The sequence below is a fragment of the Bos taurus genome, chromosome 27 (genome assembly GCF_002263795.3).
Source record: "Bos taurus isolate L1 Dominette 01449 registration number 42190680 breed Hereford chromosome 27, ARS-UCD2.0, whole genome shotgun sequence".
NCBI lineage: Eukaryota > Metazoa > Chordata > Mammalia > Artiodactyla > Bovidae > Bos > Bos taurus.
In genome coordinates this window covers 20,192,325-20,220,222 of record NC_037354.1, presented here as the reverse complement: position 1 = coordinate 20,220,222, position 27,898 = coordinate 20,192,325, and the positions used below count along the sequence as shown (strand labels likewise).

Below are 27,898 nucleotides of genomic sequence, written 5' to 3'. Positions count from 1 at the left end.
AATACAATTCAGCTCTCCATCCCCTAACCCAGACCTAGTTTAACAGATCTGTCCTTTAACAAAAGGTGTTAACACCTTTAACTCAGGTGTTTTTGCATGTACACTAAAGTTTGAAAAACCCTGGTCTAGGCTAGTGGTTTTTAAAGTATGGGTTTCTGGACCAACTGCATCAATGTTTCCTGGGACCCTGTTTAAAATGCATGTTTTTAGGATCCCTTTCAGACACATGCATCAGAAACGGTGGGGTTGGAGCCCAGCAGTCTGTTTTACAAGGCTTCTGTGTTCTAACTGGTGGGAGCTGTTTCCGTGATTATTACCCCATCCCCAGTGATGACTGCCATGTGAGAGGGTGGCAACACTGACAACGGCTGGGTAGGAGCAAATAAAAACTACAGGATTGTATCTGTGTGGTTTTATAAGTTTGTGTGTGCCACTCTCCCAGTTGGTTACTCAGCAGCAGCCACAAAGTTCCTTCTTGCTTAAAGGACTCCAAACTCACTATTTCCTCTTCCATCACGGCTTTTAATCTTCTCTTGAAAGTAATGTAGTGAAAGTGTGAGTCACTCAGTTATATCTGACTGCAATTCCACGGACTGTAACTTGCCAGGCTTCTCTGTCCATGGGATTCTCCAGGCAAGATTACTGGAATGGGTAGCTATTCCCTTCTCCAAGGGATCTTCCTGACCCAGGAATCAAACCCAGGTCTCCTGCACTGCAGGCAGATTCTTTACCATTTGAACCACCAGGGAAGCCCCATCTTAGCCTTATCCTTTAAGAAATGTCAGCTCTTTAGAGAAGCCTCTGACCCATCCTATCTAAATTTATCCTCTCTTTTTTTCTGTCTGAACCTTGTTGTTTTCATAGAGTACATCACAATTCACCATTATTGTGTCAGTTTCCCCTACTAGATGACAAGCTTCATGAAGCAGGACCCACTTCTGTCTTGATTACTGTATTTTCCTTAGTTTTTAACAGTATCTTGCAACCCACTCCAGTACTCTTGCCTGGAAAATTCCATGGACAGAGGAACTTTATAGGCTACAGTCCATGGGGTCGCAAAGAGTTGGACACGACTGAGTGACTCCACTTCCTTCTGTATGTAGTAGGCTTAATGACTATTGCAAAATGACAAATTAGGAGATATAATGGAAAAGATGGCACACTCAGATAGGTAGATGGAGCCCTTATTATTAACCGTGGTTCCACTAAGACTCATTCTTTCTATGATCATGTGAAAGTGAAGCTGCTCAGTCGCGCCTGACTCTTTATGACCCCATGGACTGTGGCCTACCAGGCTCCTCCGTCCATGGGATTTTCCAGGCAAGAGTACTGGAGTGGGTTGCCATTTCCTTCTCCAGAGAATCTTCCCAACCCAGGGATCGAGCCTGGGTCTACCACATTGCAGGCAGATGCTTTACCATCTGAGCCACCAGGGAAGCCCCGTCTATGATCACAGTGAATGAAAAGAAATGAGCTTTGCCACACTAAGTCAAGAAAATAAGTAAGTATAGCTGATTTATAATGTCCAGTAATTTTCAACATTAGAAGTTTGCTAAATACAACATTTTTCTCAGGAACTTAGAATTATGTCACCATAAAAATATGTTATATACGTAGAATAACTTCACCTCAAAAGGAATGACACCAAAACATTAAAATATCAGTGTTTAATTCCCTTTTTGAATGTGTGTTGAATTCAATACAAATTGATACAGAATTTTTCTAGGCCAAAGAAACCAATGTTACATTTCAAAGGCAACTGATTGCAAAAAATATATAATCTGTGTTATACTTCATTTTTTAAAAGAAATTCAGGATCTTATTCTATGCTTAATGTGTAGCAATAACGAAGTCTTCTTGACGGCCAAAGACATCACAAGAAAGGAATGGCACGATAAAGAAATTTTGGTTGTTTTTTTTTCCTCTTCGTATTATCTTCATATACCAGTAAAAAATATACTCTTTAATAAATAAATATATATAATAAATATTTGCCAACTGAAAATGTATAAATAGGTCCATCCTTTAAAAAAAACAGTCCATCTTGCTGTGGCCTGTTTCCTAGTCCATGTTTCACCCTAACTTTTTACATATAATGTCATCACCTGCAAAATCCTAGAAGGTTCTTAGAATTTATATAGCAATAATCTTGGCCAACTATGTCAATCAATCTCTTCAACATGAAGTATCTATGTGTAATGTAACCTTCAAAGTAAACATATGCCAGAGAGGTGAGGCACCAGCAGCAAACTAGGCTGAATTCCCAGGATCACAGTTGAACAGATTTTCAGCTTCAATCTATGAGTGAGGACTGAGCCGTGTACCCAAGGAAACTAAATCCACTTGTAAAAAGAGATCTTGACCTACTTCAAGTGAAAATATTTTTTGTTTCTTGTTCTCAATATTCTTTCCAAAGTCAGTATCCCAGTGGAAAACAGACTCCATAACATTCTGAATGTTGTCCTGGGTTCCTATTTTATGATGAGAACAGAAACAAGAAAGAATAGTTGTAGTTTGGTTCTTCAGTAAAGACACCAACCCCCTTCAACTGTACATAAGTAGGTCCTTGTACAGTTCAGGAACTCTTTCTGGATCCACTGGTCTAGGCAGGAAATGTGTAAATTTCTGATGTCTTTTGGACCTGGCACCATCTCTTGGAGTTCCATCTTTGTTAAGTGCCACAAAATACCTGCGGCCAGTGTCTCCGTGTTTATATATGTTCGATGAATAGGTATTATACCAGTTCTCTTCAAATTGCTCCCTAAAGATGCATTCAGAAGTCAGTTTCTCCTACAAGAGAGAAGATGGCTACCATTAAAAATGATATTTTTAAGAAAGTTTCCTTAGAAAAATCTCAACTTTTATATTTTTATTTCTTTGTCTATAACTATATCCTTGTCAAAGAAGGAAAAAGGATAAACTGTTTCTGCTTTGTTCTGTTTTAGTTCTCATGTTACCTGGAACTCTTTCTCCCAGGTGACTCCATCCAGCAGTTTATTTAATTCAAAGAACTTTAAGTTGAATGTCAATTTTCAATTTTATTTCCAAATATTGGGTTGGCCAAAAAGTTCATTTTGTTTTTTCCATAAGCTGTTACAGAAAACACAAATGAACTTTTTGACCAACCCAATACTTAATAAATATTCTAAATTTGGCCATGCTTCATTTTATCTCAATTCCCATACCTTAACCACCAAACAGACTTGTAGTTTATCTTGTTCCATCATTAGATGCCAAAGTTCTACACAGCAAATCTCTACTATCATCTTGAAACATTTCAAGATGTTGCTAACATTCAAATTGCTAAATTCAACATTGCTAACATTCAAATTCCTAATTCAAGATCACCACTCCAAATCATATATCCTCCCTTTAGGACTTAATTATTTAATTATACAATACCCATGATTAACTTGTGTCTGGATATTGCTATTCGGTAAATGCACCAAATGTAGTAAAAGCCTGGTAATTTCTTGTCATTTCAAGATGGACTGCATATTGTCCCAAGACACTGACTGCAGTTGCTTTTTTTTAAATCTGACACATACATGAAGAGGGAAGACTGAAGTGAAAGTGTTAGTCGCTCAGTTGTGTCTGACTCTTTGCAACCCCATGGACTGTAACCCAGCAGGCTCCTGTGTCCATGGAATTCTCCAGGTAAGAACACTGGAGTGGCTATCCATTCTCTTCTCCAGGAGATCTTCCTGGCCCAAGGATGGAGCCCAGGTCTCCTGCATTGCAGGCAGATTCTTTGCCGTCTGAGCCACCACGTGCATGTTTTTCTCTTTCAGTTGTGATTCTACTCTTATGAGATTACAAAATGCATTCTCTGTCTTTCTTCTGAACTGACAGAAAGCCCAGGAAGGGCAAGTTTTACCTTTAAAAGGATAGATATTAAGTGGAATACCATTTACTGAAATATGATAACCCATTTTCCTCAGTGTATATAAAGATTCTAACTGTACATTGTGGTCTCAGTTGAGATTTTAAGAAAAAAGAAAGTACCCAATAGTGTCATCTGATAAACCATAAAAGCTAAATTCTCTTTGGAAATAGCTACAGAAATTGAGACATTAAGAAGGAATTTCGTGTGAGATGATGGGAGGGAGTGGCACACATTTACACTGTAACAATTTTCTTAAACTTATATCAATTATAAGCAACTGTGAACAAATAAATAATGTTACCAGTGAAAGATAAAGATCTACATCATACTGCAGATTGAACTTTATATTATCCTGTTATTCTAATTCTTGTGTTGTTGATGTTTTGTTGTTTAAAAAAGAAAAGAAAAAAATCTTACACTGATGAAATATTAACCTGAAAAGTTTAAAATTTTTAAAGTATTTCCATATTTAAAATATTTATGGTAGACTTACAAATGTGTGCACTTATCCCCAGTGATGAGCTTAAAAACTTCCCAATGCAACTCCAAGAGCACAGCTACTATAATTATGAAGACATCAGATATGGCCCAACTAGTGTGTTGCCATTGTCTATTGTTGTTTACAGTATCCTAAGATTTCATTAAATCATTTCCTATATTGCAAAGGTCAGCAAGTCAGTGATGTATACTTACCTACCTACGAAGGTAGTAATGGGTAGAGAAAATTTATATTAAATGAATGTAAAGAATCTAACAAGGCAAGAAGAAACTGCTCTCATTTTCCTATCTCTGTCCCAGGATAATGGGCAGAAAGAACTAGTGAACTAAAAGCAATAAAGGTTTAGGGTTTAAGAAGTAGAAGTGAGTTATTAATGCTATGCTACTGCTGTGCTGCTAAATCACTTCAGTCGTGTCCAACTCTGTGCGACCCCAGAGACGGCAGCCCACCAGGCTTCCCCGTCCCTGGGATTCTCCAGGCAAGAACACTGGAGTGGGTTGCCATTTCCTTCTCCAATGCATGAAAGTGAAAAGTGAAAGTGAAGTCGCTCAGTCGTGTCTGACTCTAGCGACCCCATGGACTGCAGCCTACCAGGCTCCTCCGTCCATGGGATTTTCCAGGCAAAAGTACTGGAGTGGGATGCCATTGCCTTCTCCGATTAATGCTATACTACAGTCTAAACAAATGGAAATTTATCAAGATAAATACTTTTCATTTCTACTTAAGTACGTATATTTATATATTTCTTCTGATATGCATTACTGGTAGCTATTTTACTTTAAAAAATGGATAGTCATTATTTAATGAATTACAGTAATTTAAAAAAAAATACGTACTGATCCATATAGTTCTCCTTTGTCATTCATTCCAAGGTAAAGACCACTGTCCACACCTCTAATACTGACAAGTCCCACTGCCACACTGATGAATTCCAGGATACCTGAATTTATAAACAAAACAATGATTTGCATTTATTAAAGAACATACAACTAATGAAAATCTTCCAAAGAGTAGTAGATCAAATTGCTAAATATAATACTATGTGTGGAAGTCCTTCATAAACTGAAAAGTGCTGTACAATTGTCATTATGATGAAACTCCCATTTTATAGATAAAAAAACTAAAAAAAGAAAAAACCGTTCATTGTGATATAGCATTAAAGGTATAAAACCTTAAACAAAACTAACCAGGGTTTGAATCCAGTTTAGTAACTTACTGAGTACATAAGTCATTTGTCTTTTTTGAACTTCAATGTCTTCATACATAAAAGAGTGAAATGCTTCCTTACAGGAGAGTGGTAAGGACTAACATTTTTAGGCAACCAATAAATGGAAGCTATTACTACCATAATTAGTATATAATAGAGATGTTCTTGGTTCTCCTTGATTCCACTAATTATAACCATGTCCTGTTAATTGTTTTGCTTTGCTTTTGCTTAGTATGAACTAAGTAACTTTTTTTCTAGCAGCAGCCAATATACTTTATATGGATGCATTAGTATTTAGTAGTTTATAAAGGGCTTCTACTTTTACTTTCCCATCTGGTCCTCAAAAACAACCTCCTAAAATAAGTATGGAAGATATTATTATTCCATTTTACATACAAAGAAACTGAGGTTTGCCTAAAGATAATGATATTTGTAATTAACAGAACAGATACTTGGAGTCATATCTTCTGAGCCCTAATTCAGTGTTTATACTTTGGAACACTGCTTCAAGAAAGTAGTTTCAAAAATTACAGATTATATAATATGCTGTTTCCCATCCCATGATTCTTAAAGATAAATTTTATGGTTCAAAAAGTTAAATGATTTTATAATTCATGAAATGTGATAGCTAAATACCAAGAATTTAACATGCAAATAGATTTCACTTTCAGAAACTTTCCAGAATTGAGCAACTAAACAACAACAAACAGGTAAATTAGTACAAAAAAACTCTCCACTCAACACTATTAATACACTATAGTTAAAAACAACAACAACAAATACAACCCTTAATGCTTCCCTCTGCATCATTCTTTTCCTTGGCACACACTAACCTGTGGACTAGTGTCTTTGTCTTGTTCTTCTCTTTAGACTCTTTGCTGAAAAAGTATATAGCAGACTTTCTATGCTTGGAACTGCCTTCCTCAATAGCTTTCTACCTTCACCCCTTCACCTTGTCTTAAGATCCATGACAGTATAAATGTGTACCATTTAGCCTAACTCTTGCTCTTAAGTCATTTCTTGATTTATTGTACTACAAGTTTCTGTTTGGACACATGATATTACTAAGGCCAAGGGAAAATACAAAATCTGGCTATTTGCTTATATGAAGGGCTCTGTTCTGCCCAGATCCTAATTCATTCATTGGCAGAAACATAGATGCTTAAGCTCTAAACATAGATTCTTAAGAGCTCAAAGGAGCTCTTTCAAACTATTAGGAGATCATGTAGAACATTAGACCTAACAAGGATCTAACAGCAACAATATACTGCCAAATTTCCTGTAAGCGGCTTGCCCAAGGCCAAGAGGAGAAAAGATATATAGTAGGAAGACACAGACCCCAGAGGATAGCCATTATGATAACTGATAGAGAGGTAGGAAGTAGAGGAAAATTAAACTTACTACCAAGCTCATTAGTGATCCCTATTAGAAACAAAAATAAAGACCCTAAACATGACTGGTAGAAGAAGACACATTGATGGAATTTCATCCAGGATATACTTACAATGTATAATTACTTGAAGTTGTAATGAATATTACATTCAAATTGAAAGTGCACTGTGGCTCACTTGTAACTTAACTCTCTTGAGGTATCTGATTTACATTAAGACACTCTTGTCTTTCAAAGAACAGGAACTGATTAACTGATTAGACTGCATAGTAGAACTAGTTTTCAAGTATAATAAAAGTTTCGTTTCCATATATATTAATTATAAAACAGATCTTATAATGTATTCATTTTTCTCACAACTAAATCATAAACCACATGCACTTTAAGTCTAATCTTAAAATAATGCTGCTATCTTGTCCAAAAACATGTTAATTGTAGAAAGACAAGCAATTACATATATTCTTAGAATAATTATATTCAATACCTTCAACTTCATTAAACGATATGAAAAGTCTCATATACATATAACAAGGTCGAAATAATTTTGTGGTGTCTCATGGGAGCTGATGGGAAAAAGGTTATGTGCTTTTCATGTTCCTCTTAAAGATTTTAGCCACACTTTTAAATTCTGATCCTTTTTCTCCACAAGGAAATAGTATACCACACAGTAATTTGTAATCATTTGATTCTTAAATGAGATTTGACAAGTCTTTCTTATTTATAATATGAGGTGGCAACTAAGCTAATTCCTGAACAAAGAGTAGACATGAAAAACTTTCCTTTAGAGGTAATCACAGATTTTAGATAGATTTTCTAATGCCCAGTGTCCCATAAAAAGACTTGGAGGTACTTTGTCTTTCTGGTATCATTTTCAAAGCCAGCCTTTTAAAAAATCATAATAAACAGGTGAGTCAACCCACAATGCAACCACATCAGACAAATCTATGGAGAATAGGGGAGAAGAAAGGAAAAGCCTTTAAAGGAATATGTTTGATCTCAGGCTAAACTTTTTTTTTAAGTAATGATTCCATGTTTACGTATTAGGTAAAATCTTTCTACTACACTACTGTGCAGAAAAACTCTATTATAAATACAGAGCTAACTCAGATAGGGAATTTTTTAAGCCTCACTGGGACTTTTTGTTTTTATTCTATTGATGTGGTTTTAAAATTTTAAAACACAGTATTGTGAATTTTTTAGTTAATCATGGTCAAATTAGTATAAATAATCAAAAATGTTATCTACTTTAACATCTCAAATAGTACACCTTAAGCATTTTCAGAATTCTTACTTTGATGACAAAGAAATAAATTTTAGAGAGAATAAATAATTTCATAGTTAATCATTGAAGAACTAAGAAAAGAAGGCAAAGACAAAGAGAATCATATAATATTGCTGTTGATGTTGTTGTTTAGTTGCTAAGTCATGCCTGACTCTTCTGTGACCCCATAGCCTGCAGCCTGCCAGTCTCCTCTGTCCATGGGATTTCCCAGGCAAAAATACTGGAGTGGGTTGCCATTTCCTTTTCCAGAAGATCTTCCTGACCCAGGGATTGAACTCACTTCTGCATTAGCAGGTGGACTCTTTACCACTGAGCTTCCTGGGAAGTTCATTTAATATTACACATGCATGCTGAATATATACTTCCTTCTCATCTACACTTCCTTGTAGTAAATTACGGTGCTTTAGCTATCAAATGCCACTAGGATGCACTGTAATGCACTCTAGAGGTTGTTACTCATTTAAGCAACCGTACTAATCTGGGTTATCCTTCCTTTGTGTAACAGTAAATATTTTGCTCCTATAAGTACCCCTGCACCACAGAGTGACTTAACCCAGTACAAAAATCAGTCCAAGTCATATTTTTGCAATTACTAAATAAGCATACAAAATTTTAGCAAAAACAAAATTTCCACTAAGATGGTCATTCTGATAGGCAACATCTGTATCTTAAAGAATGGAATAAAATACCAGTTTGATGAATGTTATCAAGTCGACAAATATTTACTAATCTCTTCCCATAGAGTCAGTCTTATAAAAAGACACAAAGTAGAAGAACTACTTGACTTTGGGGAGATCATAGTTAAATTACAAGTATCTTAAAAGTAGAATTTCCAAAGTTATACCATGTATCACATGGACCTCCCTGGTGGCTCAGCAGTAAAGAATCCACCTGCCAAGCAGGAGACATGGGTTCCATCCCTGGGTCAAGAACATGCCCTGGAGAAGGAAATGGCAACCCCATTCCAGTATTCTTGCCTGGAAAATCTAATGAACAGAGGAGTCTCGAAGGCTACAGTCCATGGGGTCACAAGAGTTGAACTTAGTAACCTCACCACCACCACCACTGTGTATCAGAGGGGATGGGGGGTGGGAGAGCCTGACTATTACCTAAGCTTAACTTCTACGTGTTCTACTTATAGACATTAACACATTTGCCCTCATTTCTAAATCTTTCTGGTAGCTGGAGGGTTTTTCTGTAACAAGTGAAGTGCAGTAATTACTCAAGATGAGGGAACTGAGCCACCTGGTGTCAGCAAAGTTCTTTAGATGTGGAATTTCAGCCTCTTCAATTTAGAAACCACTTTCTGAAAGTGACCCCAAGGTTGGCCACTGGGTCATGACACTCTGGACTCATAGTCAATGGGAATTTGGAAAAGATCAGTGGAAGTTGCAAACATGTGGGGTTTAAAAAGTTAATTTTCTAAGCCTTTAAGTGCTACCAAATGACCACCACATGCTCATTTCCACATCTAGGGTTACAAATGCCCCCTCAAACTGAGATTTACACTTTTCCAAAGTTTTAATGAGGACTTCAAGTCAAAAAGAGAAAGCCAAATAAGAACAAGGGATGAGAACAAGAGAGGGCCCTTCAGAGATAAGACTCTCAGAGAATTCCACTGCTAAGGAAGGGAGAAGGAAAGCTGACCCTGTGTTAGGCAGGCCCTTTCACATTGCTGCTGACAGGTAAACGGAGTCTTTAAAAAGAGGTATAATGATTCTATCTAGTGAAGTTCCAAGTTGGGTGATCAAAATCGTTCAAGAGTGTTAGCCAGTTAACTCGAATATGATGAACACTTCCACAGTAGAGGAAAGATCCTGGGCTTTTAGAGCAGGAGAGCATCTTAAAAAGAATTACCTGATTTAACCCCATCATTGTACAGACAAGGAAAGAAAACTCAGGCTCACTGGTTAAAGCACGTGCTAGTCACACAGCTAAGTAAGGAGGAATTACAGTAGAAACTTTATGGTTTCCCAATCTAGTCTCTTAGCAATCTGCCTTAACAATATTCGGGTTTTGTGTTTTTTCCTTAACTCCTTCTGCTCCCAGTCACTGTTGGAGGTATTCAGAAACATGTTTCTTTGTGTTCTCACCCATGTCTTCTTTCTCTTCCCTACTTCCTCTTACCTATGGTCAATACCAAGATCTTTGCTTCAGGATTTCATAATTTCTAAAGAGGATCTTGATTAAGGGACTGGGCATGCTCTGTAGCCCGATAAGCTTTTCGTTTGTTTCTCACCAAACTTTAACAGCGCAGAGAACTGCAGGCAGGTGAGCCTGACAGGAGCGAAGGTGCCCATGGAGAGTTAATCTGTTACCTGCTCAACATGTGTGGTGCTCTAGGTAGACAAGTAAAAGCTCGCTTCCTATTTTTGAGCAGTAACCATAAAAGCATCATCAACTGCCTGGCTGTAAGGCAGGTCGAAAGAAGCGGAAGGCTTTCTGTTGTTAACTTTTGTTAAGTGGACAGGTACTGGGGGGAACGTGGGGGGCGCAGGAGAAAATAATAGGGATTAAAAAAAAGAAATAAACTGCGAGGTAAGAAGTGCGGGAAAGATGTGGCTCCGAGTCCAGGGCTCTGCGTCCCAGGCAGCCAGGTGCGGGAAGAGCACCCCCCTCTCCCCTCCCGCCCCCTCCAGCGTCTGGAGCAGCAGGCCTGCCGGCGATCGCAGAGGCCGGCGGACAGGCAAAATCCTGGGGTCCCGTAAGTCCCAGCCTGCACTTGGCACCCAAAGGGTCTCTCGAGCTCCCGGCCCCGCGCAAGCCGGAGTCGCTCAGCAGGCGAGCAGGGAGGAGCACGGGATGCGGGCGCCCGTACGTACCGAAGAGGCTGTGGTCCTGCCGGGTGCCCTGCACGCTGCCGTCGGGCAGGATCTGCAGGTGGAAGCCGGTGCGGCAGTAGAGCTGCCGGCGGCGCAGGAAGCCGTGCAGGTGCGCCAGCTCCGCCGCCCCCGGGCCGCCGCGGGCGCCTCGCTCCGCCGCGCTTCGGCGCTCGCCCAGCAGAGGCGGCCGCTCCCCGGCAGGAGGCAGCAGGAAGTGCGAGCCCACCTGCTGTCCCAGGCCCTCCAGGCCGCCCAGGAAGCCCCCGACTTCGGCTAAGGGAGCCATGGAGCGGCCAGAGGGCGAGGCGGACGATCCGGAAAACAAAAGACACCCCCACCCCACAAGCAAAGCAGTAGCGGGGATGGGGAGGTGGATGAGAAAAAATGATGGCCAAACAAGCGCCAAAAAAAAAAAGTTAAGGCCCAGTTACTCCCGTGAGGTCGCAGGATGGACTTTGCACTGAAAGCAGGGACGCTTTCACTGTCTTGGAGCGATCTTCTCTGCCGGGGTAGGTGGGAGCCGGCTGCTGGCCTTGCAGAAACATCTATAGGCTGCCGCTGCCAATACTAAGGCTGGGGCTCGGGGCTGGGGCTCCAACTCCGCAAACTGATCAGATCAGAGTCCTGTGTACATACACACAGTATATATGCGGGTCCTCTTGACATATGCTAATCAAGTCCTTTCATGCGCGCTGGGGAGGTTTCCGTTTGAAATCTTAAACCGGCCTCCTCTCAACACGTTTTTGCTCTTCGGAAGTGACCAGAAGGAGCCCTTGACGGCTCTCTATCAGTGGCAGTCGCAAAAAAAAAAAAAAAAAAATCATTCCCACCATTGGCCAGAGCTGGCCAGCAACTTCGGGGAGGCGCAGTCAAGGCCCCTCTTTGCGGTCGTCTCTGGAACAACCGTGATGCCGTGCGGCTGCGGCCGTGCAATCGCCTTTGATGTGAGCTCCTTTGCAGTGATAGATCGCTGCTGAAAGGAGCCCAACTTGGCAGGTAGATTGAAGAAGGGAAAGGAGGGGTGCGGGGGAGGGGGAAACTGGGAGGGGGGAAGCAGGGAGGAGGGGATGGGTAGAAGGAGGAAAAGGAAAGGAGAGAACTGGACCCCTTGGGAGCTGCTGGGAGCCTGCAGTGGACAGGTGCAAAAAAAAAAAAAAAGGTAAGAGAAGGAGAAGGAAAAAGGGCGTTACCCGAGGCTTAGACCTGCCCAGACACACATGAAAGGAAAATCAAAGCTTTGACAGTTTAACTCACTAATTTTAAAACACTAATAAAATGTACAAGCATTACTCGTTTCTTTTATCATTTAGATGGGGGATTTTCTTTACATAATCAAGGTTAGGTTAGGAACACACACACACCGCCCCCTACCCAGGTTCTCTTTAATGTTTATCTTTACTCAGATAACACATGATATAACCTTCTATCAGCATGGAAATTTAAAATTGTGCGCTGTTTGTAAACTTTTAAGCAACTTTATATAATAACATAATTTAATTGTGAATCTAGGGATTAAGAATAAATCCAAGTAGGCTGAAAAGAGATGGTCCATATTCTTATGGATACCACAAACAGAAAATGAATGTCTGTAATAGGGTCATAAATGACAGGTGACCTCTGGGATCTTTATCCAGTCTAAGAGCACCTCCCTATTCTTAGTTGCATTTGCTTTCAGAATATATTTTTTTGATTGTTCACATTTGAATTATAAAAACAAATAAATGGAAAATGGTGTTGCTTCTTGATGTGTTTTTGAGACCCAGAAAATTGCATGTGGAACTGCCCAGTGCATATTTGTCAGATCCAAAGTCATTGAGGTGAAGGAGCTGGATACACATGCATTTAAAACTTCAAACTTTGGTTTTGTACCACTAGTTAAATTTAAGATCTTTATGTTACAGTTTTTCAGTGGCCAAAGTGTTGAGAATCATTTGGCAGGTTTTTATACTTCCTCTAAGCATAAAAGTTTTAGGAACTCCCTGAAAATGAGTTTTTCAGCCCCATTTCACGGTCTGCTTAACAAAGGCCTCAACTTGGGAGTGCAGATGGATGGGATTTTTTATTTTATTTGCTGTGAAGGGATTTTTGCTAATTAATTGGCAGGTGCTTTAGAGTAGGTAAAGTTACACCTTTTCATCACTACGGCCCTAAGTACTGACCCTTGTGCAACCAAGTTATAAAAGAGTCCTTAAAGCAAGTGATTTACTGTTGATAGATATGAAATAAAACAAAAACACTGGCTTAAAACAATAAACAAATACATCACTTTAGAAATGTACACAGCTAAGTCTGTTTTAAAGGTTGTACCAGGTAAGTGTCATATTATTTCACCTTTCAAATAACAGCAATCTGTCTTGTGGTAGGACCCCCAAATCCACCATAATCAAGATTTCAAAGCACATCTGTGTAAACATTATCACATCAGTGGAAAACATCAACCAATGAGCTTTTACTTTGAACCAAATCTTCTTAATTGCAGAGTTAAATCAAAGAAAGTTAGATCAAAGTTATATGAATCTCATAGCAGGATAACTAAAGTAGCCAGTACATACATTGATCACTTTTAAAGAAGATACTTAAAGGTTTAAAACTAAGATCAAGTACCTTTAATGAGGTTTGTTTCAAGGTCTAACTTCTGTACAATATATAATGCTGTTAATTATTCCACAGTGGATATATAACATCATCATTTGCTCCTAGAGGTACCAGTTCAGTCTGTGAAATATTTCCCCACATGAACACTTTGAGTCTTGCTGTGGAATTTATATCTCTCCAACTGTTAAGTCTCTTGTATTTCATATATATATATAAATATATATGTATATAAAATTGTAAAATATAGAGAAATTTTACCCATAGTTGCAAAAGCCCCAAAACTTTAATAATAAAATTACTACCTCTGTACAACTTTAAAATTTTCAAGTCTATGACCTTATTTGGTCACCACAATAATGCTATGAAATAGGCAGATTTCACTTTTTAAAGAAAAAAAAAAATGTCCTGGATTCTAGTTCAGGGTTTAGTTCAGAATCTTACAACCCACAGAAATTTCCTTAAACTCTCTAAATGCCTCTTTCCTCTTTTGCAAAATAAGTATAATATATTGTACTTATAGAACTCTTATTGTACAATAAGAACTCCTACATAATTCTCTATGCCAAGGTTTGCTATGAGACTTACATGTAAAAATATCTTGGAAAGTGGTTTTAAAACTAAAATATTTTCTACACGTGTAAAATGCTAGAAACCTACAATTGTTGAGAAAAATTTTTGCTTTACAATTTAGCAAGTATAATTTATTTGAAATACAAAATGAATCTTTTTTCCTCAAACTAAGTCCTTACTGTGTAAATTTTGAATGGTGCTTAATGCCATTTTATGAAGGGCCAGAATAGAAACAAAAAGATAAGGATTTCTTTTGTTTGCACTAGTCATGTGACAGGAAAAGATAACACTAAAGATTTTTTCTGCACATGCTGTGATGATATCATGGGAAGTTAAATAATTTTGAAGAGTGTTTTACAAGAGTGCATTATTCAGCTTTTAAGTATACACTGCAATCTAATCAACTTTACCTATACTTCCTAGAGACCACACTTGCCTTGCTGTTATACAAATACGTGGTACAATTTCTACTTCCACAAAATGTCCTTACAGTTTTCCAGGCTATACTATTCTGATGTAGTTTTGCAGCAAGCACAGTGTTATGAATCAATGGAAAAGAAATCTTTTGCACATAAGAAAGGAAGTAATGTCTTTGAATAGTTCTACATGTATCTAACTTGAGAAAAAGAGAAGAGCTGATTTAAGAGTATAAATCATGGCTTATACTCTCAATAAGTTACAAGTACATTTGCCCAGCATTGTTTATTATTTGTAATTACAAGGTATTGGCAGCAACATAAATTTCTACACATGGGAAAATGAATGGAATAATTATGATACACTCACACAATGGAGCATTATATAGTTGGAATAAAATAATGAGATCAGTTCAGTTCACTCTCTCAGTCATATCCGACTCTTTGTGACCCCATGAACCCCAGCACACCAGGCCTCCCTGTCCATCACCAACCCCCGGAGTTCACCCAAACGCATGGCCAAACCATGTCCAGTTCCTCTTCCCTTTCTGCCATAAGGGTGGTGTCATCTGCATATCTGAGGTTGTTGATATTTCTCCCGGCAATCTTGATTCCAGCTTGTGCTTCCTCCAGCCCAGCGTTTCTCATAATGAAAGAAGGGAAGTGAAAAGCAAAGGAAAAAAGGAAAAATATACCCGTTTGAATGCAGAGTTCCAAAGAATAGCAAGGAGAGATAAGAAAGCCTTTTTCCGTGATCAAAAAAGAATGAGATAGACCTCTATAAACTAACATGGAATGGGCCCAGAAAATAGTATTATTTGTAAAAGAGCAAAGTTTTAGCATGCTTTAGATATAATGTGCTATCCTTTCTCGAAGAAAGAAAGAAAATAAAAAGCTTTTTATATATGCTTTTTTTCCCCCAAAATAAATACAGGTTGGATAAATCAGAAGCTAATGAAATTAGTTATGTTGTTAATTGTTTACCTTAGTTGGATATGAATGGAGCAGAAGAGATGGAGAATGATTATCTTTGAAAACTTTTTATAGAGTTTTGACTTGTAGAAAAACATTAATGTTTTAGATCTTTTTAAAGAACTAAGTAACTTTCAAATACAATTCTTGTGCTTACAATCAAAGTCTAAAAATGAAAATATGCATTGATACTGAATTTAAGTTATAAAAGATTGTTTTTTTCAGTGTTTGGGGTTAGACAATTGTATTATAAGCTTGATGAAGAAGAGGCTATCTCAGTTCAGTTCAGTTGCTCAGTCGTGTCCGACTCTTTGTGACCCCATGAATTGCAGCACTCCAGGCCTCCCTGTCCATCACCAACTCCCGGAGTTCACCCAAATTCATGTCCATCGAGTCGGTGATGCCATCCAGCCATCTCATCCTCTGGCGTCCCCTTCTCCTCCTGCCCCCAATCCCTCCCAGCATCAGAGTCTTTTCCAATGAGTCAACTCTTCGAATGAGGTGGCCAAAGTATTGGAGTTTCAGCTTCAGCATCAGTGCTTCCAAAGAACACCCAGGGCTGATCTCCTTTAGGATGGACTGGTTGGATCCCCTTGCAGTCCAAGGGACTCTCAAGAGTCTTCTCTAACACCACAGTTCAAAAGCATCAATTCTTCGGCGCTCAGCTTTCTTCACAGTCCAACTTTCACATCCCTACATGACCACTGGAAAAACCATAGCCTTGACTAGACGGACCTTTGTTGGCAAAGTAATGTCTCTGCTTTTGAATATGTCATCTAGGTTGGTCATAACTTTCCTTCCAAGGAGTAAGCGTCTTTTAATTTCATGGCTGCAACCACCATCTGAAATGATTTTGGAGCCCCCCCAAAATAAAGTCTGACACTGTTTCCACAGATTCCCCATCTATTTCCCATGAAGTGATGGGACCAGATGCCATGATCTTTGTTTTCTGAATGTTGCACTTTAAGCCAACTCTTTCACTCTCCACTTTCACTTTCATCAAGAGGCTTTTTAGTTCCTCTTCACTTTCTGCCATAAGGGTGGTGTCATCTACATATCTGAGGTTATTGATATTTCTCCCAGCAATCTTGATTCCAGCTTGTGCTTCTTCCAGCCTGGCGTTTCTCATGATATACTCTGCATATAAGTTAAATAAGCAGGGTGACAATATGCAGCCTTGACATACTCCTTTTCCTAATTGGAAACACTCTGTTGTTCTATGTCCAGTTCTAACTGTTGCTTCCAGACCTGCATATAGGTTTCTCAAGAGGCAGGTCAGGTGGTCTGGTTATTCCCATCTCTTTCAGAATTTTCCACAGTTTATTGTGATCCAGACAGTCAAAGGCTTTGGCATAGTCAAGAAAGCAGAAATAGATGTTTTTCTGGAACTCTCTTGCTTTTTCCATGATCCAGCGGATGTTGGTAATTTGATCTCTGGTTCCTCTGCCTTTTCTAAAACCAGCTTGAACATCTGGAAGTTCACAGTCCACATATTGCTGAAGCCTGGCTTGGAGAATTTTGAGCATTACTTTACTAGCGTGTGAGATGAGTGCAATTGTGTGGTAGTTTGAGCATTCTTTGGCATTGCCTTTCTTTGGGATTGGAATGAAAACTGACCTTTTCCAGTCCTGTGGCCACTGCTGAGTTTTCCAAATTTGCTGGCATATTGAGTGCAGCACTTTCACATCATCATCTTCCAGGATTTGAAATTTAACTCAGATGACCATTATATCTACTACTGTGGGCAGGAATCCCTTAGAAAAAATGGTGTAGCCATCATTGTCAACAAAAGAGTCCAAAATGCAGTACTTGGATACAGTCTCAAAAACAACAGAATGATCTCTGTTCGCTTCCAAGGCAAACCATTCAATATCACAGTAATCCAAGTCTGTGCCCCAACCAGTAACGCTGAAGAAGCTGAAGTTGAACGGCTCTATGAAGACCTACAAAACCTTTTAGAACTAATACCCAAGAAAGATGTTCTTTTCATTATAGAGGACTGGAAAGTAAAAGTAGGAAGTCAAGAAACACCTGGGGTAACAGGCAAATTTGGCCTTGGAATATGGAATGAAGCAAGGCAAAGGCTAATAGAGTTTTGCCAAGAGAATGCACTGGTCATAGCAAACACCCTCTTCCAACACAAGAGAAGACTCTACATATGGACATCACCAGATGGTCAACACTGAAATCACATTGATTATATTCTTTGCAGCCAAAGATGGAGAAGCTCTATACAGTCAGCAAAAACAAGACCAGGAGCTGACTGTGGCTCAGATCATGAACTCCTTACTGCCAAATTCAGACTTAAATTGAAGAAAGTGGGGAAAACCACTAGACCATTCAGGTATGACCTAAATCAAATTCCTTATGATTATACAGTGGAAGTGACTAATAGATTCAAGGGATTAGATCTGATAGAGTGCCTGAAGAACTATGGACAGAGGTTCTTGACATTGTACAGGAGGCAGGGATCAAGACCATCCCTGAGAAAAAGAAATGCAAAAGGGCAAAACGGCTGTCTGAGGAGGTCTTACAAATAGCTGTGAAAAGAAGAGAAAGGCAAAGGAGAAAAGGAAAGATATACCCATTGGAATGCAGAGTTCCAAAGAATAGCAAGGAGAGATAAGAAAGCCTTCCTCAGCGATCAATGCAAAGAAATAGAGGAAAACAACAGAATGGGAAAGACTAGAGATCTCTTCAAGAAAATTAGAGATACCAAGGGAACATTTCATGCAAAGATGGGCTCGATAAAGGACAGAAATGGTATGGACCTAACAGAAGCAGAAGATATTAAGAAGAGGTGGCAAGAATCCACAGAACTGCACAAAAAAGATCTTCACAACCCAGATAATCACGATGATGTGATCACACACCTAGAGCAGACATCCTGGAATGTGAAGTCAAGTGGGCCTTAGAAAGCATCACTATGAACAAAGCTAGTGGAGGTGATGGAATTCCAGTGGAGCTATTTCAAATCCTGGAAGAGGCTATCTATGTAGTCTCAAATATCCTCTTACAAATTGTTTCTTGACCATAAAGAGAAAATAATAACATTATATGGATTAATGTAGTAAACCCTGTCTTAACCGGGACTTCTCCAGTGGCTCAGCAGTAAAAAATCTGCCTCCAGTGCAGGAGATGCTCAACCCCTGGGTTGGGAAGATCCCCTGGAGAAGGAAAAGGCAATCCACTCCAGTATTCTTGCCTGGGAAATCCCATGGACAGAGGAGCCTGACGAGCTACAGTCTACGGAATCACAAAAGAGTTGGACGCATTTGAGTGACTAAACATCAGCAACAACTATTTTTACCACATAATAAATGTAAACAACAATAATGAGACAAACCAATACCATGAGCTTCTTGACATCCTGGGAAGAATACTTTGTCACTTATTTGATGTCACTGTAAAAAATGCATCCTGAATCTAATCATGAAGAGACATAAGCTAAACCCCAAATAAGGAACAGTCTACAAAACAACTGGCCTACACTCCTCCAAAATGCTTTGTCAAGAAGACAAAGGTTGAGAACCTGCTCCAGATGAAAGGAGACTAAAGAGGCGTGAAAACTGAATCTAATGATAATCCTGATATGGAGCCTAAAACAGAGAAACAAATAAACCAACATAAGGGACTTTATTGAGACAATGGGGAAACGGTTACTATGAACTGTGAATGAAACAATAGTATTGTATCGATGCTAATTTTCCTCATTTTGACAGTTTTACTGTGAATATATAAAGAAAAGTCTTAGGAAATACAAAATAAAACTTTATGGATAAAGATACATGATAGCTGCAAAATTATTCTCAAATAGTTCGGGAAAAGTGTATATACAACTATATACAAAAAAAGAGAAAATAAAAGATAAAGCAGGTGAGTGAAATGTTAACAGTTAAAGAAAGTGAATATAGGGGTATGCGAAATTCTTTGCAGTACTCTTGTAACTTTTCTATAAGTATGACATTATTATTAAGGTAAAATTTGAAAGTTCATAACAAATATTAGAAGTACTTTGGTTATAGGAGAGAATATCTAAATTCAACAGCTATTATGTAAAGTAATTGAGATAAATCAGAATTCCTGAATTTGAACTATGTGCATAGAAAGGTCTCAGTCTGCACAAAATTTCAAACCTTGAGCAGAATGGGGTTGGATATCTTCCTGTGCATAGTATTGAACATTCACAGAAAAAAAGAGTATTAACTTACCACAAAGTCATATAACTTGGGGGGTCAAATTTAGGCAGAATGAAAATTTGACACAAATTGAATATATTTGTCATTGCCTCTTTAGTTCAGGAACGTCAACTATTGTAATCCAACCCCATTTCTCAGTTTCTCCACCACAAAGAGCAAGAATAATAAACAACAAATACAGTTTGATTTTGGCCTTGTGTTTTTTTTTTTTCCTGTTCACCTGGCTAGATACAGGCAAGATATTTGCCACTCGATAGTTACAAGACCCTGGGAAAATTACATTACCTCCCTGGAGCTCAGTTTTTCCTCTATAAAATTAAGATAGAGTATATAGTGTCTAACGTGAAGAAGTATTATAGGAACTATGTGGATAAATGCATATGAAGTTCCATTAGTTACACAACATCTAAGTAATTTGAGAATGAAGATAATCCGTATCTGTCTTCCCTGGGTTTGGGGCCACTTGAAATTCAATGTTCTGCTCAAAGCTGCAAGAAGAGAAAGATGACTTATGGGATAGTGGTCCTTATTTGGAGCACAGAAAAAATGATATTTATGCTTCCATCAATGAAAGTTTTCACCAATAGTATTTTGAGAGGGCTTGGAAGGAAATATGCTCCTAATACAAGATGTTTTGGAAGTAGCCACAGCATCTGGATGACTCTACATCATTTATTTGTCTTTTATAAGGTCTTCAGTCATCATTTGAATACATCACAAAATTACAGTATGAAAGTAATTTCTATTTTTCTTCTGTTGGAAGGAATTTGCCAAGTTACCTCAACCAAACATCTTCATCTTGCAACTGTCACATAGTTAATGGGAAAACATCATAATTTTTAGTTAAATATTTCACATCCATTTCCAACACCAAATAATGCTTCAAATGCCCAAAGAGCAATAGAAGCTGATTCTCCAGCAAAACTGAAGTACATACCTTTTTCAAAAAAATTGATACCACTGCTCATATACAATACTTTATTTGGTTACTCCCAGGAGCAGCAACTAAATAGTGGATTAGGAAGAACAGTTATGGTTATTTTTTTTATTGCTTTATTACCTCCTTACTATGAATGTTAGAAGAAATGGAGTAGCACTTATAGTAAATAAAACAGTCCAAAATGTAGTACTTAGGTGCAATCAAATGACAGAATGACCACTGTTCATTTCCAAGGCAAACCATTCAATACCACAGTAATCCAAGTCTATGTACCAACTGCTGCTGCCGCTTCAGTCTCGTCCGACTCCGTGCGACCGCATAGACGGCAGCCCATCAGGCTCCCCCGTCCCTGGGATTCTCCAGGCAAGAACACTGGAGTGGGTTGCCATTTCCTTCTCCAATGCATGAAAGTGAAAAGTGAAAATGGAGTCGCTCAGTCGTGTCCAACTCTTAGCGACCCCATGGACCGCAGCCTATCAGGCTCCTCCATTCATGGGATTCTTCAGGCAAGAGTACTGGAGTGGGGTGCCATTGCCTTCTCTGATGTACCAACTAGTAATGTTGAAAAGGCTGAAGTTGAATGGGTGTATGAAGACCTACAAGACCTTCTAGAACTAACACCAAAAGGTGACATCCTTTACATCAGAGGGGACTGGAATGCAAAATTAGGAAGTCAAGAGATACCTGGAGTAAGAGGCAAGTTTGGCCTTGGAGTACAAAATTAAGCAGGGCAAAGGCTAACAGAGTTTTGCCAAAAGAACACACTGGTCATAGCAAACACCCTCTTCCAACAACACAAGAGATGACTCTACACATGGACAACAAGGAGGCAGTGATCAAAACCTTCCCCAAGAAGAAGAAATGCAAAAAGGCAAAATGGTTGTCTGAAGAGGGCTTAAAAATAACTGAGAAAAGAAGAGAAATGAAAGACAAAGGAGAAAAGAAAAGATACATCCATCTGAATTCAGAGTTCCAAAGAACAGCAAGGAGAGATAAGAAAGCCTTCCTCAGTGATCAATGCAAAGAAATAGAGAAAACAATAGAATGGGAAAGACTAGAGATCTCTTCAAGAAAATTAGAGATACCAAAGGAATATTTCATGCAAAGATGGGCAAAATAAAGGACAGAAATGGTTTGGACCTAACAGAAGCAGGAGATTTTAAGATGAGGTAGCAAGAATACAAAGAAGAACTATACAAAAAAGATGTTAATGACCCAGATAACCACAATGGTGTGATCACTCACTTAGAGACAGACATCCTGGAGTGCAAAGTCAAGTGGGCCTTAGGAAGCATCACTACAAACAGAGCTAATGGAGGTGATGGGATTCCAGCTGAGACATTTCAAATCCTAAATGATGATGCTGTGAAAGTGCTGCACTCAATATGTCAGCAAATTTGGAAAACTCAACTGTAGCCAGCAGACTGGCAGAGGTCAGTTTTCATTCCAATCCCAAAGAAATGCAATGCCAAAGAATGTTCAAACTACCACACAATTGCCCTCATCTCACACGCTAGTAAAGTAATGCTCAAAATTCTCCAAGCTAGGCTTCAACAGTACGTGAACCAAGAACTTGGAGATGTTCAAGCTGGTTTTAGAAAAGGCAGAGGAACAAGAGGTCAAATTGCCAACATCCTTTGGATTATAGAAAAAGCAAGAGAATTCCAGAAAAACATCTGCTTCTGTTTAATTGACTACACTAAAGCCTTTGATTGTGGGATTACCACAAACTGGAAAATTCTTCAAGAGATGGGAATACCAGACCACCTGACCTGCCTTCTGAGAAACCTGTATGCAGGTCAAGAAGCAACAGTTAGAACTGGACATGGAACAACAGACTGGTTCCAGAATGGGAAAGGAGTATGTCAAGACTGTGTATTGTCACCCTGCATATTTAACTTCTATGGAGAGTTCAGTTCAGTTCATTTCAGTCACTCAGTCGTGTCCGACTCTTTGCGACCCCATGAACCACAGCACACCAGGCCTCCCTATCCATCACCAACTGCCGGAGTCTACCCAAACCCATGTCCATTAAGCCGGTGATGCCATCCAACCATCTCATCCTCTGTCATCGCCTTCTCCTCCTGCCCTCAATCTTACCCAGCATCAGGGTCTTTCCAAATGAGTCCGCTCTTCGCATCAGGTAGCCAAAGTATTTGAGTTTCAGCTTCAACATCAGTCTTTCCAATGAACACCCAGGACTGATCTCCTTTAGGATAGACTGGTTGTACATCATGCAAAATCCCAGGCTGGATGAAGCACAAGCTGGAATCAAGATTGCCGGGAGAAATAACAATAACCTCAGATATGCAGATGATGCCACCTTTATGGCAGAAAGCCAAGAGGAACTAAAAAGCCTCTTGATGAAAGTGAAAGAAGAGAGTGAAAAAGATTTCTTAAAATTCAACATTCAAAAATTGAAGATCTTGGCATCCATTCCCATTACTTCATGGCAAATAGATGGGGAAACAAAGGAAACAGTGAGAGACTTAATTTTCTTGGGCTCCAAAATCACTGCAGATGGTGACTGCAGCCATGAAATTAAAAGATGCTGCTTGATCCTTGGAAGAAAAGCTGTGACAAACCTAGACAGCCTACTAAAAAGCAGAGACATTACTTTGCCAACAAAGGTCCGTCTAGTCAAAGCTATGGTTTTTCCAGTAGTCATGTATGGATGTGAGTGTTGGACACATCCATAAAGAAGGCTGAGCACAAAAGAATTGATGCTTTTGAACCGTGGTGTTGGAGAAGATTCTTGAGAGTCCCTTGGATTAAAAGGACATCCAACCAGTCCATCCAAAAGGAAGTCAATCCTGAATATTCATTGGAAGGACTGGTGCTGAAGCTGAAACTCCAATACTCTGGCCACCTGATATGAAGAACTAACTCATTGGAAAAGACCCTGATGCTGGGCAAGATTGAGGGCAAGAGGAGAAGGGTCAATAGAGAATGAGATGGTTGCATGTCATCACCAACTCGATGGACATGAGTTGAGCAAGCTCCGGGAGTTGGTGATGGACAGGGAGGCTTGACATGGAACCAGGAGCCCCCTGCAGTTTTTTACAGAGAGTTTACAGAGAGTTGGTTTACACAGAGTCAGACATGACTAAGCAACTAAACTGAATTGAACTACTATGAATGTATCCACAGATGCCACTAAGCCTCTTTGTTTTCCTTTCTCCATTTTCTAAGTAAAGAAACAAGTAGCTTCCCTGGTGGTCCAGTGGCTAAGACTCTGCGCAACCAATGGAGGGGTCCTGGGTTCGATTCCTGGTCAGGGAACTGAATCCTAGTGACTAAGAGTTCTCAATCTGCAACTCAGGGTTCCAGTGCCACAACAAAAGTCCCACATGCCACAACAAAAGTCCCACATGCCACAACTAAGGCACAGACAAATAAATAAATAAAAATAAATACTTTTCTAAAAAACAAATAAAGAAACAGTATTTTAAATTATATAAATGTGCTTCAGCCTACTGAAACATAATGCCATATAAACACTAAAGGATATTTTATTGTAATAAAATTAAATCATAAATATTAAAAATAAAGTATATTTTGGGAGGGTATAGAATTGACATCTGATTTTTTTGAATGACACCTTTCCAAATAAGAAAATCTATTTATAAAATTTAGGAAATCAATAAATTTAAACAATTAATGAGTTTGTTCATTGTTTCTCCCTAGAATTAGTTAGAAATAAAAGACATCATTACAAGAATGGAGATACAAGTGTTTAATCTTTTACAACATTAATAATATAAATTATTATATTTCCTTTGGGCTTCCTATGTGGCTCAGTAGTAAAGAACCCACCTGCCAATGGAGGAGATGCGGGTTCAATCCCTGGGTGTGAGTCAGGAAGATCCAGTGGAGAAGGAAATGGGAACACACTCCAGTATTCTTGCCTGGAGAATCCCATAGACAGAGGAGCCTGGCAGGCTGCAGTCCACAAGGTTGCAGAATTGGACATGCCTGAGCAGGCATACATGCACTCATTTCTTTTAAAAGTCAGAAAATGAAAAAGTAATTTCTTAAATTATTTTGCAATTTCATGTCTTTTAAGCACAGTAATGAGATAAGAGTACTAAAGCTTTATTTATCCATTTTTTCAACCATAGAGGCCTGAGATAACTAGGCCTGTTAATGTGAACCAGAGCCTGGCCCCAGGCAACGCTTGCCCAGGAGTTCTTCAGGCAAGTGATGCTGAAGAAGGGGGGCCGTGAGTGTCCACCCCGGTGGGCAGAGCATTGGGAAAAGTGGCCAGGAGGGAAGACTGGAAGGCCACTTGCATTTTGGCACAGAGTTTAGGAAGACATAGCTTTTTGCCTCTAAAGAGACAGGAATACCAGATCCCCTGACCTGCCTCCTGAGAAACTTGTACACAGGTCAAGAAGCAACAGTTAGAACTGGACATGGAACAACAGACTGGTTCCAAATTGGGAAAGGAGTACTTCAAGGCTGTATATCGTCACCCTGCTAATTTAACTTATATGCAGATACATCATGAGAAATGCTGGGCTAGATGAAGCACAATCTGGAATCAAGATTGCCAGGAGAAATATCAATAACGACAGATATGCAGATGACACCACCCTTATGGCAGAAAGTGAAGAACTAAAGAGCTTCTTGATGAAAGTGAAAGAGAAGAGTGAAAATGTTGGTTTAAAACTCAACATTCAAAAAACTAAGGTGGCATCCGGTCCCATCACTTTATGGCAAATAGATGGGGAAACAATGGAAACAGTGAGAGACTTTATTTTCTTGGGCTCCAAAATCACTGCAGATGGTGACTACATCCATGAAATTAAAAGATGCTTGCTCCTTGGAAGAAAAGCTGTGACCAACCTAGACAGCATAGTAAAAATCAGAGAAGGTAAAAACCTTTACCAACAAAGGTTCATCTAGTCAAAGCTATGGTTTTTCCTGTAGTCATATATGGATGTGAGAGTTGGACTATAAAGAAAGCTGAGAGCTGAAGAATTGATGCTTTTGAACTGTGGTGTTGGAGAAGACTCTTGAGGCCTTGGACTGCAAGGAGACTAACCAGTCCATCCTAAAGGAAATCAGTCCTGAATAGTCATTGGAAGGACTGATGCTGAAGCTGAAACTCCAATACTTTGGCCACCTGATGCAAAGAACCGACTCGTTGGAAAAGACCCTGATGCTGGGAAAGGGGGAGAAGGGGACAACAGAGGATGAGATGATTGGATGGCATCACCGATGCAATGGACATGAATTTGAGTAGGCTCAGGAGTTGGTGATGGACAGGGAAGCCTGGCATGCTGCAGTCCACGGGGTCACAAAGAGTCGGACACGACTGAGAGACTGAACTGAACTTAGGAAGACATACCAATCTCTCCATAATGGCCACCCTAGAGTGAGAAAATTAGCATATGGGAGCCGAGTAACACATTTGTATGGCAAGGAGTGCCTGGGGCGGGTACCAGCTATAACACCTTGTGGTCACTAACAGCTTACCCTGACTGCAAGTTAGAGAAGGTGAAACAAATATCAATTACACCACTGGATGCAAAAACACAGCTCACAATAGTACAGTTATTGAATACATCACGTTTACAAGTAACCTGGTTTGAATGTTACTCTAAGGAAAAGTCCATTATAGTGCTCTTCTCATACTTTCTGATACTAGAACATATACTCCATCGGGCAGGGATCTTTGTTTTGTTCATGAATGTATAACAAGTGCCTACAACAGTATCTGGTAAACTTTTAAGCTTGAGAAATATCTGTTGGTTGATCAACAGGTACTCTAAGACTTTTTCAGAAACCTATAGTACACACAATGATGTTTGAACTTATTTTTCTATTTCCCCTTAGAAAGGTTCTAAGTCATAGAATGTTTACTCAAAGATGTAAAACTGTCAGAAAACGCAAGAGCAATAAATATATTTCTCTTGCACACAAGAGAAAATAGATCTTTGAAAGATCGCCCCTGGGCATAAAAGCCATATTCTGAGAGAAAGAGCTGTCAGTCACCAGGGCACAGGAGATGCCCGGCCCTGAGGGGCCCACTGTGGGGCCAGCCACTAGGGGACAGTGTGGGCACAGTCACTGCCAGACCCTTGATAAGGCCAAGAGGGACCTTGACAGAGAGGAAGGAATTCTGCCAAGTTTCACTTCTCCAGCTCCTGGTTTGCTGTTGGTAAATTCCTCATGGGAATCTCATTTCCAAATATGAAAACAGAAGAACAGCACCATTCTGAGGAGGTCCTTGGCAAAGAAAAAAAAAATCCAGGAAAAGTTGTGAAAATGTCAATAATCCTAATAGGGAATAAAACGCAGCTTCAGCCGATTCAGTGCAGCTGTCAGGACATCGTGAAAGTGTTGACGCTGAAAGTGTTTGACTGAAGCCGTTCCTACAAACAAGGCTGTACGTTTCTCGCTGGCAATGAAATGGTGAAACGAGTTCAAGGACAAGGAGCCGAGCCAAGTAAGTGAAACAGCAAGGAACTGGATTCTAGAGTAGTCTGAGCAGCTCCTTTTTCATTTGACTTTTTTGACCTAGTCGAGGGGCAGGCCAGATCTTAGTTCACCCACCAGAGGTCGAACCTGTGCCCCTGAAGTGGAAGCGCAGAGCCCCAACCACTGGATGGCCAGGAAATTTCAAAGAGCAGTTCTTCTTTGAGAAGTGTATCACCCATAAAACTGCATGAACCAAAATACACAAGAAAAAAGACACAATCACAACAGCAAATAACCTTTATGTGTATTTTTTTAAAAATAAGAGATGAAAGGTTAAGACAACAGCCTTTCACGACTGACTTCAGTAAACTCAGACCCACTACAAGTTCCTCAAAGTTATCAATATAATATATTGTATTTCAGTGAGCTGTTATGATTGTGATATGTGATATGATTCAGGGGAATCATTTTAACCTAGTAGTTCAATAGCGGGTTTCTGAACTTTGAACAATTTAATGTATATCTTTAACATCCTTAGAAATTTCTGTTCATGTTGAATTTGCATGCCTTCTACATAATTTTATGAAAACAATTATTTGCCTTTCATTCAAAAAATGCACAAGTTCTCACTATGCAATAAGCACTGTCTGTGTTTGCTAAATGGCAAAACACCATCTCCACATCATCTTCCTGT

General features: G+C 39.3%; 1 protein-coding gene across 1 annotated transcript; it reads right to left on the bottom strand.

Annotated features, from left to right (window-relative positions):
* Window positions 1–1,665: 1,665 nt before the first annotated feature.
* FGF20 (fibroblast growth factor 20) lies at window positions 1,666–11,372 on the bottom strand. Its single transcript, NM_001192165.1, has 3 exons — window positions 11,087–11,372; window positions 5,222–5,325; window positions 1,666–2,790 (listed from the first exon to the last, which is right to left on the bottom strand). The coding sequence occupies exons 1-3, from the start codon at window positions 11,370–11,372 to the stop codon at window positions 2,545–2,547; spliced, it is 636 nt and encodes a 211-aa protein (NP_001179094.1). The 3' UTR covers window positions 1,666–2,544.
* Between the last annotated feature and the right edge of the window lie 16,526 nt (window positions 11,373–27,898).